Genomic DNA, 19,846 nt, shown 5'->3' with positions numbered 1-19,846 from the left:
ATTCCGATAACAGCCTACTGACTTTTCTGGACACTGAGGTAAAGAAAACGAGCCTCTGGTTTGCTGCATTTCATTAATTTTTATATTGAACTTTACAGCATTATGTTTTGGTTGTGGAGCACACATTGTGACAGCTGGTCAGCCTTATAATTTCAACTGTCAGCTATATCCATAATTTATTATTTACTTTCCGGCATTTATTTGTATTCTTCATCATGGCCAATGCTCATCAAATTACTCAACCACCACCATTCCTTGGCAAATCAGGTAAACCAGCCATTAAAAGGGTGCAATGGTTTAGGCATTTTGAGAAACCATTTCATGGCCATTGATGTAAATGGATATACTCCTATATGCAAATTTGCACCTTTGTTTGGAAGTATGGGGCAAGCAGCTCAGCATATTTTTGATAGTTTGCCGCCAATACTTCCCCTCAGGCTCATGCACAGTGGAATGTGTATTTATCAGATGAGAATGTGAAGAAGTATATTTCAGCTCCCAGAGTATTGGCGACTACTTGTGAATTTGGCCCGAATCTGAATAATTATATTCTGGACCCATTTGTTTTCAACTGTGTGCCAAGGAGGATCAAAGAGAGATTACTTAGTTGTAAAAATCTGTCACTACCTAAAGTTATTGATTTAGCTTTTAGTATTGAAAGGTCTGCAATTGCAACCAAGATCATGCATGCAGAATCCGCCACTGGCGTCAACGTTGTGTCATCTACAGACACGGAGCAAGAGGAGTCATTATGTATGGTCAACACTAAAGAGAAAACGTCTAGTCATGATGTCCTCCTGAATTACTTACTTCACTTATGCACACTATATACACAGAAATGTCACACGTATTTTAATGGGAGGCTTGACAGCTATGCTTGGCTTTAGTATGAAAGCAATCTGCTGCTCAAAATTCTGTTTTTGGTTTGAAAAACACACAACTCTGGTATCATGAGATCACTTTTATCAATACAGTTGAGCAAGAAGAGTTAAACTAAATTGGAGTGTGATTTAAAGGCACTAATTGAGCCTGACCTAATTTAGGATTGCTGTTACATTGAGTAGCCATTTCTTCAACCAAGGTACTTTATTTTTGTTCATTTAACAATTTGTAGAATATTTATTTTTACTTGGTTCTGGTGAATTAGGATGTGTGGAACGCCAAAGGATCTAGGGATGTATGCATAAGTTGCATCCGTGCTAAATTCATTAGGTAAATACCACAAGAAGCGACAGTAAAGCACGAAGCCTGTATTAACGTCTGCAAAACAGTTTGTCGTGACTAAAAGACCCAAAGCAACGGCTCTAACGGTCGCGGGAAACGAGTATTTTGTGGCTCGGCTTGGTACGTGGGGCTCACCTCTGCGTGTGACCTGCACCTTTCTATGATGGACGCCGCATAAGAGAAATTGGTTTCAGCGATCCATCCGCCATCTTGAAATGGGGTAGTCACTTTCATTAGGTAACAAAGAGTCCTCCCTCTGTGTCCATGACTATCTGTTTCCCATCAGTTGCTTCAGCCAGACAGACACACAGGAGAGAGTTGAGGACGAACTTTGCGGCCGCCGGCTCTGGTCAGTCTGTCTTTCAGCCTATATTGACCCCCCCACCCCCGTGTGCCGGTATGTACTTTCTCTGCAAGAGCTACATTGGCGCTCCGAGTCTGTAGCAGCCTTGGTATGCCTCTCACACCGCTATGAACCGGCAGCACCAGGGTCCAACCTCCCTGCAGCCCCCACCCAGCTTCAAGGATCCCCAACCTCACCCCTGAAGCCTCTGCACCCCCGCGCCCTATCAGCGCTCCACGGACCCACCCAGGATCAATGCTGTTTTGAAACCGCTTTTTCAGCCTCAGTCATCTCAATGTTGACTCCTTCAAGCCTCGGCTATTCCCCGAGCCCCTCTGCTGGTCTCGGTACACCTTTCATTCTTCTGTAGCCTCCGGGCTCCCTTGAGACCGCCACCCACAAGCCTCCCGTAGCCCCAGTGCTGCTCTGAGACCCCTGCAGGATCAGAGGTGTCAATTGCGTCATGCAGCATTTTGCTGCCATTTCGGAAATGCTTCATTCTGCATCACGTCCCACTTGTTAACTCTTGGTATCCCTTCACATTGCTCCCTGCTGTTCTATGCAGTTATATTTTTTGTTTGACTGCTACTTCTGAATTGCTTTTAGAGTGCACTGTGGCGCTGCCCTTGATTGTGTTACTCTGCACACGCTGCTCTTTATTACTTGTACTAATTATCCATGTGGGTGATATCTCTGAATCGATTTACCGTTAACCCTACTTGCTACCCATGAATTGTTCTCGTTTACTTAATGCTACAACGAGAGATTGGTTAACCTGGGAACTAGTTGCTCTTCATCTTCCTGCACACTGTGACTTCTTTAGTTTTCATCCACCGGCTGGCTTCTTGTTTCTTCCAACTTTTAAGGATTGTTAAAACTAATGGTGCACTTTTCTTCCTCAGTGTGTTATTTGTACTCGAGAGCAGTGCTAACTGGGCCCACTCAGACTATGTACCATAATAACATTACTCCTCACCCTTAAAATCCACTTAGTTGCAGTACATCTTTGTCTCTCAGGAATTGCCCTTGCACATTCATCCAGCTTCCATCACTACTATTGCAAACTCCTCTGTTGCCAGCTCCCTCATAGATATCCTTGCTTTACTTGCCTGCCGCTGGCTTGTGTCTCTATCTTAAGTCCTTTATTCAACACTGGTTTCCAACCACTCTGCATGTTACGCTGTGTCAAATCCTGACTGTAGCACCTTTTTAAGTCTCGCCTGAGACAGCTCATGTGCTGTTGATTGCGAGATCTCATGTAAATAAAAACACTAAAGGGCTTAGGGCCCTACCGTTACCTACCATTGGTTGGCTTCGACATAACCCTAATTTCCTTGCTTCTCATTGGTCTGCACCCCCTGCTTTCTCTTTCTGTTCCTGTGTTTGTCTGCGCATGGCCCAAGTACAGCTTCCTATTTGGAACCAGTGTCCTTCCACTGGCTGAGCGTTTCTGAAGGTACTTAAAAAATAAATAAATAAATAAAATAGGAAAAAGTCGCACTCATTAAGAGTGCGTGTGTTTTCAATCTGTTTCCCTTGCTCCAGGTCCCTAACCCCATCCACCCTCCTCCCACTCTCCCTGGTGTTGCTTACTCCTTTTGCACCCCTCCCACCGTCCATGCTGTGGCTTGCTTGCGCCATCTTGCCACTTGTTGCTTGCTCGTCCTGTTCTCTTCCAGCTGTCAGTAGTTTTGTGCACCCCAAACCAGCCTGGCTGAAGACGGCTGAAATGCCAGAAACCGGTCCTAGGAAGCTTGATTCCGGTCTAGGGATGGCATGTCTTGGCAGTTCGGGCTGCACTGTTCCCATGAGGCACAGGGTCAGACTGATTTGCATATGGCCATGTCTGAACTGGGGTGGCAGAGTGGGCTAAAGAACGGTGATGGATCAAACCCAGATCTGTTGACTGGGTGTGAGTGTTTGATTGGTTCTGATGCTCCGTCCATCACCACCCCCTTTTGTACTGCTTTGTTCGCCACAAGTTGGCAGGGTATGCTCAGACGTTGAGTCCCTTGCTCACTTTGCCACTGGATTCAAGCAAGCCTGGCTGAAGACGGCTGAAATGCCAGAAACCGGTCCTAGGAAGCTTGATTCCGGTCCAGGGATGGCATGTCTTGGCAGTTCGGGCTGGACTGTTCCCATGAGGCACAGGGTCAGACTGATTTGCATATGGCCATGTCTGAACTGGGGTGGCAGAGTGGGCTAAAGAACGGTGATGGATCAAACCCAGATCTGTTGACTGGGTGTGAGTGTTTGATTGGTTCTGATGCTCCGTCCATCACCACCCCCTTTTGTACTGCTTTGTTCGCCACAAGTTGGCAGGGTATGCTCAGACGTTGAGTCCCTTGCTCACTTTGCCACTGGATTCAAGCAAGCCTGGCTGAAGACAGCTGAAATGCCAGAAACCGGTCCTAGGAAGCTTGATTCCGGTCCAGGGATGGCATGTCTTGGCAGTTCGGGCTGGACTGTTCCCATGAGGCACAGGGTCAGACTGATTTGCATATGGCCATGTCTGAACTGGGGTGGCAGAGTGGGCTAAAGAACGGTGATGGATCAAACCCAGATCTGTTGACTGGGTGTGAGTGTTTGATTGGTTCTGATGCTCCGTCCATCACCACCCCCTTTTGTACTGCTTTGAGCCTCAGGGGCTATCGTTCCCAGACTTCAAATCTGGTTGAAAGTGGGTACAGAGAGCGATGGCGATAAGCATGCTTTCTTTTCACTGTTGCTAAAGCTGTAAACATGTAAAAATAAATTTTGGGCTATAGTCTGGACTCAGCGGATTTCTTCAGGATAAATAAAAACGCACACTATTTCTTCATATTAACAACAGATTTAGAAAGGTGTAACATATTGGGTCGAACAAATACAGCAGTCACGTCCCTGCTGCACTATTTGGGATCTCAATGAAATGTTAAAGAAAAAAACAGTGAGGAAAAAAGTGACACCATCATTTGCCATGTGACAGGCCTGCGCAACGCTGCTTAAGTCCTCTGGAAAAACAAACAGACTCTGGTTTGCTGGCCACCATCCCTTGCTGAGGTGCAGTCTCACTCCAAGGTATGTAGAAGAAAGTCTCTCTCTTGCACACACACCTTTATATCCCAAGCACACTATTATCCTCTCTCTCACTCACACACTGCCTCCTAGCAGTATACAGCCCACTGCCAGTTACTTCTTCTTAATCGCTCTGATGTGCAAATTGTCTCTCAACATCAAAAGCCTGGCTCTTTCTTTCCGAGATGCATGGCCAGAATCCCTCTTTGAGCTGCAGGTCATCCCTTAGGAGCAGAGAGCATGCTCTTTCTTGCCGAGGTGCAAGTCACACGTTCCCTCTCATCTCTCTGAAATGCTGTATAGCCAATTAGAGCCAGTTGCTCAGCGAAACAATAGGGGTTTTCCAATCATTTCTATATTCATTTATCAGAATCATATATTTGGCTAGATATGGGCATTGATTTATGAAATTAGCAAATGAAGCTTAGGCACGATTTGTCACATACACTTGTGACTTTACCATTTCTCAAGACCTTCAATCAATGAGAATTTATAATGCACGGCAAATCACCCATGAGTGTCTGAAGGTGCGCTAGCTGCTTTGCGGAGCTCTGCTCATTCGAATGATCATGTCCTTTTCTGAATTCCCGGAGCAATGCGGTGTGCCTGAGTACAGGAGGTCGTTCCAGGATTTGGCTGCCAGGTGAGAGAAGGAGAGTCCTCCACTATTCGATCGGCGGATCCAGGGGGTGTCAGCGAGTAAAAAGGAGGCATATCGCAGGTGTTTGGTTGGTTGGTGGAAGGTCATTTGTTTGTTGATGTATGCTGGTCCTTCGTCGTACAGGGCTTTGTGTGCGTGGGTCAGCATCTTGAACTGCCATCTCTTCTGGATCGGGAGCCAGTGTAGCTGCTTGAGGTGCGGGGTGATGTGAGTCCGTCTGTGAAGGTCAAGGATGAGTCTTGCTGCTGCATTTTGCATAGTCTGTAGTCTCTGCAGGAGGCTTGCAGTGATTCCTACGTAAAGAGTGGTACAGTAGTCCAGCCTGCTGGTGACAAGGGCTTGAGTGACGGCCCTTCTTGTGTTGATTGGTAGCCACCTGAAAATCCTACAAAGCATGCGTAGGGTATGGAAGCAGGCGTATAAGACTGCATTTACCTGTTTCTGCATAGATAACTTGCTGTCCAAGATGATGCAGAGGTTGCAGGCATGGTCTGTCGAGCGGGAGAGGGGAGAGTTCAGCAGGCCACCAAGGTACGTCCCATGGCAAGGTTTAGTTCCCAAAGATGAGTGCTTTCGTTTTGTGCGAGTGAAGCTTGAGACAGTGGTCCTTCATCCAGTCGGTGACGTTCATCATACATCTGTGGAAGTTGGTTCTGGTGGTGGAGGATTATTGGTACATCGAGAAGCTTGGTGTCATTGGTATGGATATGATGTTGAGTCAGTGCGATTTGACGGTGTTGGCCGGTGGGAGTCATGAACGTTTTGAAAACCTTGAGGTTATAGCAACGACATAGCCAGTTCAACTACATGTCAGCAGGCCTTCATACTCTCTTCTGTTTCCTTTTACGTATCACAAAAATGGAACCTGAATCATAATGGATTCCACAAGTCCACCAAAATATTTCTATGTCCCCCCTTCACAGTAAAGACAAATTAAAGAAATTGTGATTCACCTCCAGCGGGACAAAAGTGCTTACAGATGGGTCTACCTGTCTTGCCTACACATCTTGCTGAAAGGCAAGCGCCTTATCGTCAAGGATCTACATGAAGCACAAGAGCAACTGGGCTTACCTGGACCATGACCACCAGATACAGCAGCCAGCCTACCCGAAGAAGAGGAGCGGATGATCAGTGGCACCAACCGAGGACTGCAGTGATGTGGAAGAAAGAACTCTGCCGCAAACGAGATAAAGAGACCCATTCTCAGTCAAACACTGACATTTATTCACGTTCCTCAAAACCACTACTTCTCCAATTCAGCAACACTGGGTGATACGCTTGGACAACCAAAACTATGGCTCGATTGAAACAAGAGGCTTTTTGGGCTGGTGGCAAACCATCCCAAACCGTTGAGCTACCCCCACCATCAACTTGTAGACTCAACTTAACACATTGTTGAAGGCCCTTCATTTTGGGGGGGGATCCACTTGGGCTGCCGTTGTTAGCTTCAGTTTTTCTGTACATTAGTTTGTTCAGCACGGAACAGGGTTTCTAACATGTAAGTAGCAGGTGCCTCCATTCTGGGAGAGCAGGGGGTTGGGGGTAAGCAGCAATATCAGGCTGCTGGGGGCTTACTTGGGGATTATCAATGACTGTGTTCTTTGGGGAATCCAAATCTACTATGGCATGGGGTATCAACCAGAGCTCTCAAGGGATAAATCTGTAGGGAATGCTCCCTTCAAGAATCTGTTCTTCAACAGGATCAGGAAAAAGGGCATTAGTTGCCTTTATAAAACCTTCCAAAATCTTACTATTATTTCCAAACACAAGTACATTCTGTAGTGGGAGAGACTTGGATTAAAAGCCGAGAGGGCACGTGGTCAGCATTATGTTGAAGGGCGATCAAGTTGTCAAGCGGTGTTCAGTATGATAAAACACCTATAAAATCATGACCCTATGGTATCTCCCACCCGTTAGACTAAAAGCAATGTTTGAGGGCTCGATGTCTATTGAATGGGCTTTTCGGAAAAGGGCACATTAATTCATGTATGGTGGTCATGCATACATAGGCATTTTGGAGCAAGATCCTATCCCATTTTATATCCATAACAGCAATGGTCTTACTACTCCAGCCACAGGTCCTATTGGCAGGAGACCTGGGTGAGGATAGCTTTTCCCCCCTCTCCCCAGACCCCATGCAAAAATAATTGAACATTTTGCTTGCCACATGATTGTCAGTGGCCCAGTTGTGAAAACAACCAATGACTTCGCCAGTGGAGTTAGAGCTGGCCAATTTTATGCAATGGAGAACATATCTTCTGTAGTCCGGCACAGGGTGTATACATTTGATAGGGTGTGGATTCTATTTATTACACACATGAAGCCGTCGCAAATCTTAGGCGGTGACCCGGCAGTCATGTCCAATGTACTTAAAACAGTGATACCCAAAGTCCGGCCCTCCTGACTTTTACAGTTGCCCACCTGGTCAACACCACTGGGTTGCTGTTTACTTGATTCAGCACTAAGATTAAAAAGATGTGAAATAAACGACCAAACATGTATTTAAAGCTTAATTGGAGATAAAAAAGGAAGTTGCTAGTGTTTGTTGCACCTCTTTACTGAATGAACACCTTCATTTTTAAAGACATCTTACAGCAAATGTGTAAAAAGATGCTAAATTCTATTCAAAATTTTAAAAAAGTATTTCATTAACATGTGGAACCGTTTCACAGTAGTATATAAGATTATATCAGTGCATTGAGAAGTATTTTTTTTTTTAAGTGATAGTTTTCAAATATGAATTTAGAGAAAAACATGCCCCCTGCCAGACAACAATGCAATAGTGAACTAAGAGGCAAATCAGTTATGTGCACCCTTTGGGTGGTCTCAGTTGCAATTATACATGAACAATATTACAGTTCATTAATTCAAGTACAGGCGAAGGTTTTTACAGTGCTCATCCAGAAGTGTATTTCAAGGTCCTATTGTAGGTGATAACGAAGACAAAGGAGCAAAAGAGAAATAAAACAATTGTTTAGGATCACAAAATTTGGTAAAGTGGGGAAGCTAGGATTGATCCCAGGTTTTCTGGTTTCACATTGGCAAATCCAGGTACTAGACACGCATGCTTTATTTTCCCCACCTTACCAGCCCTACCATCCCTGCCCCCCCTCTCCACCAGCTGCCACCTTGCTGGCATCAGTGCGGCCTTTGGTCACACCACAGACCAAGCTATTTGGCCCCTGGGAAAATGCAAGTTCCCATGACTCAAAAGATCCCAATTGTGTGAACTGTACTCACCTCAGAGAACAGTGGTGAATCATCAACTTGACTTCCAGTGATGCGGTCACTTAGGGGTTCAAGCCTGTATCACTCTAACAAACTTGATACACTCTTTCTAACTGAAGGAGAGATTGTATGCTGGGGGCCCAGGACTCCCATGGGACCACATGCCTGCTGTAATTCCAATATACTTCCTATATTAAACTAAAACATGTTGTGAGCTGTAAAATGAATAAAAACTTTTTTTTAAAATGAAGTCATTAGAATTTTGTATCGTGGCCCATTGCACTGAACGCACGTGTAGTGCACATAAGTAGGTATACCTGCTTAGTTTGCTGCTTCTGAGGAAGATAAACTACAGTAATTTGCTTTCTCTGCACAAAAGGGCATTCTTTCAAAATGTCTGTCTGGAAAGTCATGAGAATTTTCTCTGAAGTAAAAACGTAATCTGAAATTGAATGCAAATATGATGAGCTCATCTGTCCCTCGTTATAACCACATATGTGTAGTATGAAGTGCTAGGAACCACCCTAGTGACCAGGTTTTTCTTCATATGCTGCATTTGGAGACGTTTCTTCTCTAACATGTCTACTTTCAGTCCAAGTATGTATGTATAGATTTCCAATTCTTTTCAGAAGCTGTAGGCATCACTAAATCATATTTGGGCTTCACTCGCTCATCATATGTTGCAGGTACATCATAATGTGGCAGGTAAGCGTATACAAAGTTAAAAACTATATCAGATCTTGCAATTTTCTCAGTGTATTTGTAAGTTGTAAGGTAGCACACCTCTGTAGGAAGTCTGATGCTAAATCTTTACTCTCACTGGATGATGAATATCCAAGGGATATCACATTAAAATGTGCAATTTTTGATTAGTCAAAGTTCATTCTATACTAGTGTCGAACTAGCAACGTCACAATTCGGTTCATCCCTCTCCAGGTGATCTTTTAAGTCATCATAACATCTGTAATATAAATGTCATCAGTGTATTATGCAAGGCACGATTTTATTGAAAGTTCTCTATAATTCATGCTGCAGAGAGCCCCGGGCTATTTTATACCCTTGTTATGTCGACTTATTGCACACTGCTCACCTCCGAGGGTAACTAGGCGCTTCAGCAGGTGTGTAAGTGAGTGGTCCCTATAGAGTTATTCGAAGAGCCATGTTTTCTCTTTTTGCGGAACTTAAGAAGTGAGGATGGGGGCCTAATGTCTTGAGGTAGGTAGTTCCATATTTTTGGAGTGATGTATGAGAACAAATTACCTTCTGCTCTTCTTTTGTGAATGTGGGGTATGTGTGCAAGTGAGAATGAGGCTGAGTGTAGGTGTCTTGCAGTCTGGCGAAAGTGTTTGTGGTTATTCAGGTATGCCGGACCCGTGTTGTGTTAGTCTTAGAATCTGTACATGAGGAGCCAGTGGAGCTCTCTGTGGTGGAGTGAGATGTGGGTGCGACTTGGGAGAGTCTTGCTGCAGCATTCTGAATGGTCTGAAGTTTATCTAGGAACTTCTTGGGAATTCTGATGTAGAGTGCACTGCTGTAGTCTGGCTTGCTTGTGATGAGCGATTGCGTTACAGTCTAGTATTCAGTGGTAGTCACTGGAAGATTTACTGTTGGATATATTATATATATATAGGACGTGAAAGCAGGTGGTGCTCACTGTGTTCACTTATGCCGTCATGCTGAGCTTGTCGTCCAGATTGATTCCTGGCACTGTTGGTGGTTATTGGCCCTAGCTCTGTCAGCCACCGGGTGCGTCCCATGGGGAGGTCTTGTTACTGAAGACCAGTACATTTGTTTTGGCGGAGCTGAGCTCCAAGCAGTAGGTTTCATCCATTCTGCTACCATGGTCATGCAGTTGGTGAAGATGGCTCTGGGAGTGGGTGGCTTGTCCATTAGAGAGAGTATGCATTGTGTGTCGTCTGCATAGGAGATGATAGTGATGCCGTAGGATTGGATGATGATGGCGAGTGGTGTCATGTAGATGTGGAACAGGGTTGGGCTGAGAGACAATTGCGGAGAAACTCCATAGATCAAGTTCTTGATTGCTGATTTGAAGGCTTGTCATCTGACTCTTTGGGTTCTTCTCATGAGGAAGAAGCAGACCCAGTTGAGTGCGGGCCCTTGGATGCTGACCTTGTGGTGTCATTTGATGAGTGTGCAGTGGGAGACCGTGTTCAATGTCATGGAGAGGTCTAGCAGGATGAGGGCCGCTGTTTCTCCTCAGCCCATGATGGTCTGGATGTCATCAGTGGCTGAGATGAGTGTTCTAGTGCTGTGGTTCTTTCTGACCCCTGCTTGAGTGGGATCCAGTTGGTAGTGTAGCTCAAGGTGGGCTGTGAATAGCTTTTAGATGGCTTTCTCTATCACTTTGGCTGGGTAGGGTAGGAAAGAGATAGGTCGGAAGTTCGACTGCTTGAGGAGGCCCGTCACCGCTGCATGCTTGCATGCTTCCAGGCTTCTGTGAGTGTGGCACATGTAATGGAGTAGTTGATGATGTGAGTGAGGGTGGTGCTGATTTATGATGCTCCCAGGTGGGAGACGTGGTAGGTACATGGATCCTTTTGGGCTGCTAAGTGGATGGTCAGCATGATCGTTGTTGTATTGTCTCTGGTGAGGGTTGTCCATTCAGTCAGGTCACTGATTTTGTCGATGTTGGGTAGGTTGGCAAGTTGCTGTAGATGTTTGTGAGTTTTCTGTGGAAGACGTTTGATAGGTTGTCGCAGAGTTCTTGGGGAGGAGTGATGCTGCAGGAGACCGAGGGGGTGGTAAAGTCTTTGACAAACGAGGAAATCTCCTTGCAGCTGTTGGATCTACCCTTCAATGTGTTCAGCTAGCGCTCTTATTGTCTTTCAGTTGTTGGTGGTAGCGTCTTAGTGCCGCCTTATAGATGGTTCTATATGTGGTATCGTGTTTTTTTTCCTAGCAGTTTGTAGTGCTGTTTGGCATTTTGAAGATCCTCAGTGTACCAGATGGCTTGTTTGTTGGCTCTACTTGTTAGACTTGATGGGTAGGAGGGAGTTTGCACAGTTCTTGGTCTAGTTTTGAAGTTGGTGATGTCCTTGTTGAGATTGTCTGTGGTCTTGGGTTGATTTGTGCTGAGGGTGTTGAGCTAAACTGTTTCTGAGATTTTGCTCCAGCTGCTGTTCGGTAGGCCGATACTGATGGGTGCTTTGACTAGCAGTTTGTTGATTTGGAAGTGGATGATGGAGTGGTCAGGCCAAGTGAGTTGGGATGCAGAAATCTATTTGATGCTGTTCCTGGAGGTAAAGATGGAATCCAATGTTTGCCCTTCGGCGTCTGTTAGTCCTGTGACTAGCTGGGTAAGTCCAATGTAGTTCAGGCTTTCGAGGAGAGCTGTGGGGCAGGGGTTGGTTCTGTCTTTCAGGCGGAACTTGAGGTCACTGAGCAATACGTAGGCTCTGAAGTCGATGGTGAGGGGGTGATGAAATCTGATGAGGCTGGTGAAGGTGGCTTGAGGTCCAGGCCATCGGCAGACGGGGGTCCATTCAGGGTGAATTTCTCTGAGATTTGCTGCTTGAAGTGCAGATGTTCTTTGAATGGGGTGGCACTCTCGGTGGATGTTGAGCACTTGAGAGGAAGAGGAGGTATGGTTTGTTGCTGCTCAGCAGGTCACAGATTTAGGTTCTTGTTTGCCAAAAGATCGTGTGTTGAGTAGTATGCATGCGAGGGAGTGTTGGTGTGAGGGAGTTTTGTGATGTGTGGTGTTGGCTGGGGGTATTCTTGGTGCTTGATTGGGGTGTGTGGGTAGGTGATTGCAGGTGAACTGGCAGTAGGCGCAGGTGAAGGCTCCTACTTTGGTGTGTGGTGCGGCGCAGGGGTAGCAGTATTGAGCAACCAGAGGTACGCAGCTGAGTTTCACTGGGGAGTGATCGGTCCAGGTTTTCTGGTTCTGGGCACGGTCCAGATGCGGGATTGCCTTTCACACAGTGGCCGCCATTAAGTAAGTCCCGGGACGGTGAGGAGCGTGTGGGCGGTAGGGAGGGCTGCTGAAGTGCGGGTAGGAGATCCATCCGGAAACAGGTAAGGAGTAGTTGAGGTGGTAGGCAGGAACAAGGCACGGGATGCATGGGGACTGATGCCACTGCATTGTACACCACTCTACCTTGCACTACTCCACTCTATCCTACCCCATTGCAGTCTACTCTGCACCACTCTACTCTTTGCCACTCTACTCTACATCACTGCACTCTATGCCAATGCATTCTACACCACTTTACTCAAAGCCAGTGCACTCTATGCTGCTTCACTTTGCACTACACTACACTACTCTACTCCATTCTACGCAACACCCTCTTTGCCTCTCTACTCTACACCACTCCATAATACTCTATTCCATACCACTCTACGACATTCTACTCCACTCTACGCCAAGGTATTTGTACAGTTATTTAGTGAGTTTTGCGTTGTCTGAAGTGCCTGTCGTGTTATGGATTTTAGCAGCTTTATTGATGTGCGCATCTCTTAAATATTTGGCAATGCAGGTAGTGAGAGCCCTTGACTTTTTTGATGGATGCTTTGTAGGTTCTGTACTGCATTTCGAAGCCCCTTTTTTGTGGTCTTGCTTCAGACACCCTCCAGATGTCTGTCCAGGAGACAGAATTGTATACAGTACTCCACAGAGCAAATCCTTGCTCAAGATTGAATACCTTTCATGTTAGTATCAGTTAATTACCTTGTAACTATTTAATGCTTTATTCGCTTTCTGTATTTGACCCACCAACAGGAGCATTTCAGGTCGAGCCTGGACAGCTCTTGCGCTGCTCTGCAAAGCATGCTGCATTCAGTCTATGGGCTTTCAACATAACCAGCCCTTTTGGTTGGTTGGCCTGTCTTTCAAAATTGATTTACTGTGGTTGGTCCATAGTGCAAATCTCTCCCACCTTTGGGTGCTTGGTTCCCTCCCAGGGGGACATCACCAATTGTTTCTTTTGGTTGGCCAGCTCTGACCATCTGTTGCCTCTTTGCTCGCACCCACTCTCTCCCAACATTGCTGCCATCCTTCGTGCACCACTGCTTGTTTTCAAATGGAGTTTCCATGCCCAGCTTTTTGATGGCCATCTGTTTCCTCCTCACTTGCACCGCCTCCTTCCCATCACGGTATTTGCTAAAGAAAGCCAATGCAGGGCTCGTTATTTACCGGGAGCCTGCCTCTGGCTAAGATACTGGAAACTTCTGAGAGGCATTGGGGGCAGTTCTGAGACTAGGGGCCCCAAAAAAACAGAGAAGAGGCAGTGTCTGGTACACTTAGAATTTCAGTTTTTCATCTGTTAAGCCGAATGACACTTTTCCCCATTCAGTGTTGGGTGTGGTATAGGTGGTTTCGAAGGAGGATTCTATAAGCTAGCCCAGTTCATACTATTACGGGCCGCAGCTGCTTTGTTTTGTCAACAGTATGCAAGTCTTTTCTTTGCACGAATGCTTGGTGGTGTGTGTTTTCATCAAGCCTGTTTATACTGTGCTGCAATAAAAATGTGGTTTGCTTATGCTTGTTACTCCTAGTGTTTACTCGACCTGCAGAAATGACAAATGCAATCCCCTCTCAAGCATCCAAAATATAATCTAGATTCAAGCTCTTTTTCTAGAAATACAAGCTTTAATTTGCCAAGAGCAGCTTCAAGGAAGCCTTGCACGCTGTTATTTTTTAAACACTATAACGTTTTTATTACCACTTCTGTGGAACAGTGGTTAAACAGCCAGAGACTCATCATACCATAAGCGCCTTGGAGGACAATAAAATGTGAGAGTGGTTTGTAAATTCGCTCAGAGAGGAAGGAACAGCTGAGGTTGGAGTGTTCGATTTGCTTCACAGAAGTGAAAGTGCTCCGTCGTAAGGTAGACACATATTGACAGTATTTTTCATTCATAAACATTGTTATAATGCTGCATCCAGAGTTGTGATTGCATTTACAATAACTGTTGTGCTATTTTCAGAGCACACTTTGCTGATTGTCATCAGAAGTACTTTAAAAAACGATTTTGAAACTTTCATTGAAAGTCTCTGCTTTTAAAAGTTTTACTATGCCCCATCATAATCCGTTGCTGAGTGACACGTTTGTATTCTTGCAGCTGTAAATTACAAAGAATTCCCACAGCATGAAGTATGGGGAAATTAGAAGAAACACCGAAAACAGCAATAGGTGCTGTGCAGTTGACAAATAATACGGTACAAAATGTCGTTCCTTTGAGTGGACCCATTCGCGAATGGGTTACCACCAACTTAAAGTTGGTGGTAGGATGTGATTGTTTTGCAACCACATTCACGGTCACGAAACATTCATACATACCACTGCAAATTAGTATTTGTAAATGCGCCCCTTCTAAATACTGAATCGCAAACCTATTTTGCAATTCGGCAACAGGTTACCAAATTGCAAAATAGGGTTTGACACATAGGAAAAGCCTTTTTTTTGAATTTGCAAACAGGCAGATTCAGGAAATTGGCCTGTTTGCGAATGCAAAATGGGTTCATACATGTGGCCCGTAGTGTACTCTTCTTCTTGAGTCTACCTATCCATCGTCTCCCTTTCATGTACATGTAAATGTTGATGAACAACTTGTAAAAACTAAGCTGCAACAATGACCTTGAATTCTCTAAAAGTGCCTCCATCTGCATTCATATACGACACAGTACATCAGCATTTATTAAACATGTTGCTTACATCTCCTTCCGTACCAGGAGGTAAAAACAAACACAAGTCTCAGCACTCCCAACCAATGCTGATTTGTATACTTGTACACTCTTTTAAAGAAATTGCAGATATTAATGTTTTTGGTTCATAATAAGTGAACACCAGATGTCTTTTAACTACTCCTTTACAATTGCTTTTCTTCTCTTTCACAGCCTAAATGTTTGCTGATGAACGGATCTGCTGTACAGTATGATACGCGAACACAGCAGCATTTCTTTCCTCAACAATAGTAGTAAAATAATCATACCACAGCCAGGAGTGAGAGGAAACACTAGAAGATTGGACCTTTCAACACATCTGGTCTGTTTTGGCGAAATTCCCTGCAAGTGTACAGAGTGCCAGTCCCAACGTTTACCACCAGGTTCAATAAGTTACATATTGGAGAATTATCTTTAAACCTCACTGATGATGGCTTTGTTATATCAAAACCTTTATGCTGGTGAGAAAACGCATATGGATTGCATGGAGAGTTTCACTCAAAGTACAAATATATTCAAGCACCAGAACATTCAGGCACCTAAGAGACTGTACCTGTGTACAGTGTGTGAGAAAAACTTCACCCACAAGTCATCTTTATTAAATCACCAAAGAATCCACTCTGGTGAGAAACCTTACCAGTGTACAGACTGTGGGAAAAGCTACACTGAAAAGTCATACCTGAAGAAGCATCAAAGAATCCATACTGGGGTAAAACCATACCAGTGCACAGAGTGCCAAAAAAGCTTCACTTACCGAAAAGCTTTGTTATATCATCAAAGAATCCATTCTGGGGAGAAACCATACCAATGTAAAATGTGTGAGAAGAGCTTCAGTGATAGCGCACTTCTTTCCCGCCATCGTAAAATCCATACTGGAGAAAAACCATTCAAATGTACAGTGTGTGAAAGAAACTTCAGTCAAAGGGGTAATCTTTACTCTCATCAGAGGATTCATACGGGGGAAAAACCATATCAGTGCCCAGAGTGCCAGAAAAGCTTCTCTTTTCTGTCATCTCTCGTACTGCATCATAGAATCCATACTGGGGAGAAACCGTACCAATGTACTGAGTGTGACAAATGCTTCACTGATAACTCTGGCTTATTAAATCATTGGAAAATTCATACTGGGGTGAAATCACACAAGTGTAGTGAGTGTGACAAAAGTTTCAGTCTACTCTCTCAACTACAGTCACATAAGAAGATTCATACCGGGGAACACCCATACCAATGTACAGTGTGCCAAAAAAGCTTCAGTCTAAACTCTGAACTCTACACGCATCAGATGATCCATACTAGGGAGAAGCCTTATCAGTGTTCAGAGTGTGAGAGAACTTTTGTTCAAAGTTCACAACTGGTTTGTCATCAGAGAATCCATACTGGGGAGAAACCATACCAGTGTACTGAGTGCAAGAAAAGCTTCAGTCGATGCTCAAGTCTTTATAGGCATCAGAGAATCCATACTCGGGAGAAACCACCCCAGTGTAGTGGGTGCGAGAAAAGCTTCTCTCCCACATCAGCTCCAGTTAGTCATCAGACAATCCATTCTGGGGAGAAGCCATACTTGTGTACCGATTGCAAAAACACTTGAAGTCAATCCTTACAGATTTTTACAGGCATCAAATGATCCATAATGGAGAAAAATCACACTGGTACAGATTGCAAGATCAGCTTTAGTAGGAGGACAGTTTTATTAAAACATCGATGCATTCATACTTCTGGGAATCACCCTATTCAAAATTTGAGAAGGGCTTATGCAGTAGTCAGTGTTGAGATAAGGTAGGAGAATCTAACTGGGGCACGATTAACAGTTTTTATAAAGACCAGCTGCAACTTGCAATTGGCCTCAGAGATTGGTAGTGCAAATGTGAACACAACAGGGCCCTACTAAGAGAAATCTTCTTATGGGTTGGAGGCAATTTCCTATCAACTTACAAGACCTTTATTACTTTGAAGAAGGTGCCGGAATTATGATTGATGCGTTTACAAATACTACTTCGACAAAGAACTATAACTGCTATTTTTGTAGGTGGGCAGGAGGAGGCTTGGACTCTGGGGAACTCCTCAAGCCAGATTGGCATAACCAGTTCACTTGCAACTTACCTTTATTTCCTTTTGATTCTTTTGTTTTAACAAAGTTAGAAAGGAGACCTTGATACCTGAAGAACATACTCTAATTGGGTAAACAAGCCGAACCAATTCTCAATACAGATAATTTAAGCAAACCATAATTTACTCAATTGCTCTTTATCTTAACATTCTCGCTTAAATTAATAGTTCTTTGAGTGTTTCCTGGGTGATTACCCAGTATATCTCCCAAATGCTCACTGTTTGTCTGGCTGTAGGTCTCTTATTCCAGACAATTCTAGAAGAGCTTTCTCAAGTCTCTGTGCAGAAGACGCAAGATAAGTTCTGCTAGTTGTGGATTAGAGTTCAAACAATCGCTTATTTAAGTGTCAAACTAAAGTTGCCCTTTGTCCGACGGAGACAACCAACTGGGAAACAGCATTACCAATTCTGCACAACCAGCCCAGTATATGACTAACAAGTTGTTTTGATCATCCACCACATATTGCAGTTCTCTGTGTGAACATGTTTACTCCTTGGTGCCGGAGCCACAGACCATTAGCAAAGAACCTCCAACTCAGTGCAAGATCAAATCCAATTCTTCTACTGAGAACAACATTGAAACTAATCAATGTTGCCATTCAACCTATGTCATTTGTGTTCATTCCAATTCTGTGATTAGGATGCTTTAAATGATCGCTCGCTTAATTAATGTATGTTAATTTTTGGAAAAACTAAAATTGAGAAACTGCATTGTAGGAAACCAAATCATGGAAAACCAATTTTAAGGAAAGACAATTGTAAGGCATTACACATAAATCAAAAGTAAAAGAAAAACTTTTAAAGGAGATAATTTTGAGATAAAATCCAACATTACATTAAACGTGGGTGGAATTTAAGGGTAGTGAGGTTTTTGGGTTCAGGGATGGGTGATGTTTAAGGGTGATAAGGAGTTTGTGAAGGGTCAAGAATGAGTGGAGTTTAGCTGTGGTGAGGGTTTACTGTTAGGAATCAAGAATGGGTGGAGTTTAGTGGTGGTGAGGGCCTTTTTGGTTTCACAGATGAGTGGAGTTTAGGGGATGGGCAGGGATTTTTAGGGTTCATGGATGTGTTGAATTTAGGGGTGTTGACTGCTTTTTAGAGTTTACCGATTGGCGAAGTTTGTCTGGTGTAGGTTTTTAAGGTTCAGTAATGGGTAGAGTTTAATGGTACAGAAGGGTTTTTAGGGTTCAGGAATGGGTGGAATTTATGGTGATGAGGGATTTTATGGTTCAGAGGTGAGTGTAGTTTAGGTGTGGTGAGGGGTTTTGAGTGTCCAGGTATGGGTGGTGTTTAGGGGTTTTAAAAGGGGGTAAAGTTGTTAAGGGGTCAGCAAATTAAAAGCAAACAATTATTTGACAATGTAAAAGATATGATTCTAAAATTATGCCCCTTAAAGTAAAGCACTGAAGTAAATTCCTCCTACAAAAATGTTTCTAAAAGTAAGACCTGCAACCATTGCTTTAAAATTTTTAAATAAGCATGCAAAGGCCAACTTTGGAAAAAAAAGACATTATATGAATTGGTTTCTATGAAAGGGTAAATATCATTAATTCTGGAAATTTCTATGAAACAGTTTAGATTAAATGGCTTCTTATTAAAGGTATTCCATGAAATTATTTTTTTAATGAACTTTTCTAACATATAATTTAAAAACTCTCCTTTTATATATGCCTAATGCTGATTATCAATCTGGTCACTATGTATCTATGGATAGCTTAACTGTTAATCAGACATAAGGCAACCCATGTGCACAAACTGCACTTACACTTTACCTTGATTTGCCTGTTCATGCTAAAAGGAAACTTGATACTTGTGGTGCTAGTATATATTGGGTGATTGACATTCATGCTAGAAATAAACTGCACCTATCAAAAGTAACTCTGTCTGTTTTTGTTTAGCATTGGCCATTGTTTATAACGTTCAAATTGTCTCATACTGCCTATGATCCTATATCATTGATCCCTAGCTTGGGGCAGGTCCATCTGTACACCTCTGCTGCTGTAGACACAGGCACTAGTACACCAGTTGGGTGCTGCAACTTCTCCCAAATTCAGTGTGACAATGCTAACCTTGCGCTACACCTGTGTTTACCCTGCCAACTGCAATGGATGCTACTTTGACCCCTATGGGCAGCTGCATTGAGCAGTAGGCAGTAATACTCTAGTGCACCTTTTGTGTTGCACCAGTTCTGCCTATTCAATGTTGACATGGCGCTAAACCTGCTTTCTTCACCCCACTTGCTATATGGAATATGACAGACTGCTGAGGGGTGAGATGTGTCTGGTTCCCCTCCTTCCCTGTCGCAACACATTGCTGGTACTGAGGGCACTAAGCATTAGTTCCGTAGTATTCCTTTTGGATTCTGCTGCCTCTTACTGTTTACAGCAGCAGTTCTGATGCAGCAGCTGTAAAGCCCATGGGCCATCAAAGTGCAGGGCGAAGACCAGTGGGGGCTGGTGACATTTCAGTGAGGCGTAAAAGTTGGGGAGTAATGTTTGCGTAGCGAGAGAGTCCGGATGACATAATTTACTGAATCATCCTC

At 44.0% G+C, this 19,846-nt stretch overlaps 1 protein-coding gene across 2 annotated transcripts; it reads left to right on the top strand.

Moving 5' to 3' along the window:
• The first annotated feature begins 1,498 nt into the window (after window positions 1–1,498).
• LOC146830303 (uncharacterized) lies at window positions 1,499–19,182 on the top strand. Of its 2 annotated transcripts, none has more exons than XM_085604499.1 (2): window positions 1,499–1,573; window positions 15,373–19,182. In XM_085604499.1, the coding sequence occupies exon 2, from the start codon at window positions 15,626–15,628 to the stop codon at window positions 16,784–16,786; it is 1,161 nt and encodes a 386-aa protein (XP_085460625.1). In that variant the 5' UTR covers window positions 1,499–1,573; window positions 15,373–15,625; the 3' UTR covers window positions 16,787–19,182. The 2 variants fall into 2 exon arrangements, with proteins under 2 accessions (XP_085460625.1, XP_085460626.1); XM_085604500.1 differs by having other exon boundaries at window positions 1,499–1,621.
• The last annotated feature ends 664 nt before the right edge of the window (window positions 19,183–19,846 follow it).

Source organism: Triturus cristatus, chromosome 5_1 (assembly GCF_964204655.1).
Source record: "Triturus cristatus chromosome 5_1, aTriCri1.1, whole genome shotgun sequence".
NCBI lineage: Eukaryota > Metazoa > Chordata > Amphibia > Caudata > Salamandridae > Triturus > Triturus cristatus.
The sequence above is the reverse complement of the archived record's forward strand: the minus strand, read 5'-3'. Positions and strand labels throughout refer to the sequence as shown.

What these genes read in the sequence shown, in the direction of transcription:
- LOC146830303 (XM_085604499.1), top strand. Translation starts at nt 15,626, where the DNA reads ATGATGGCTTTGTTATATCAAAACCTTTATGCTGGTGAGAAAACGCAT.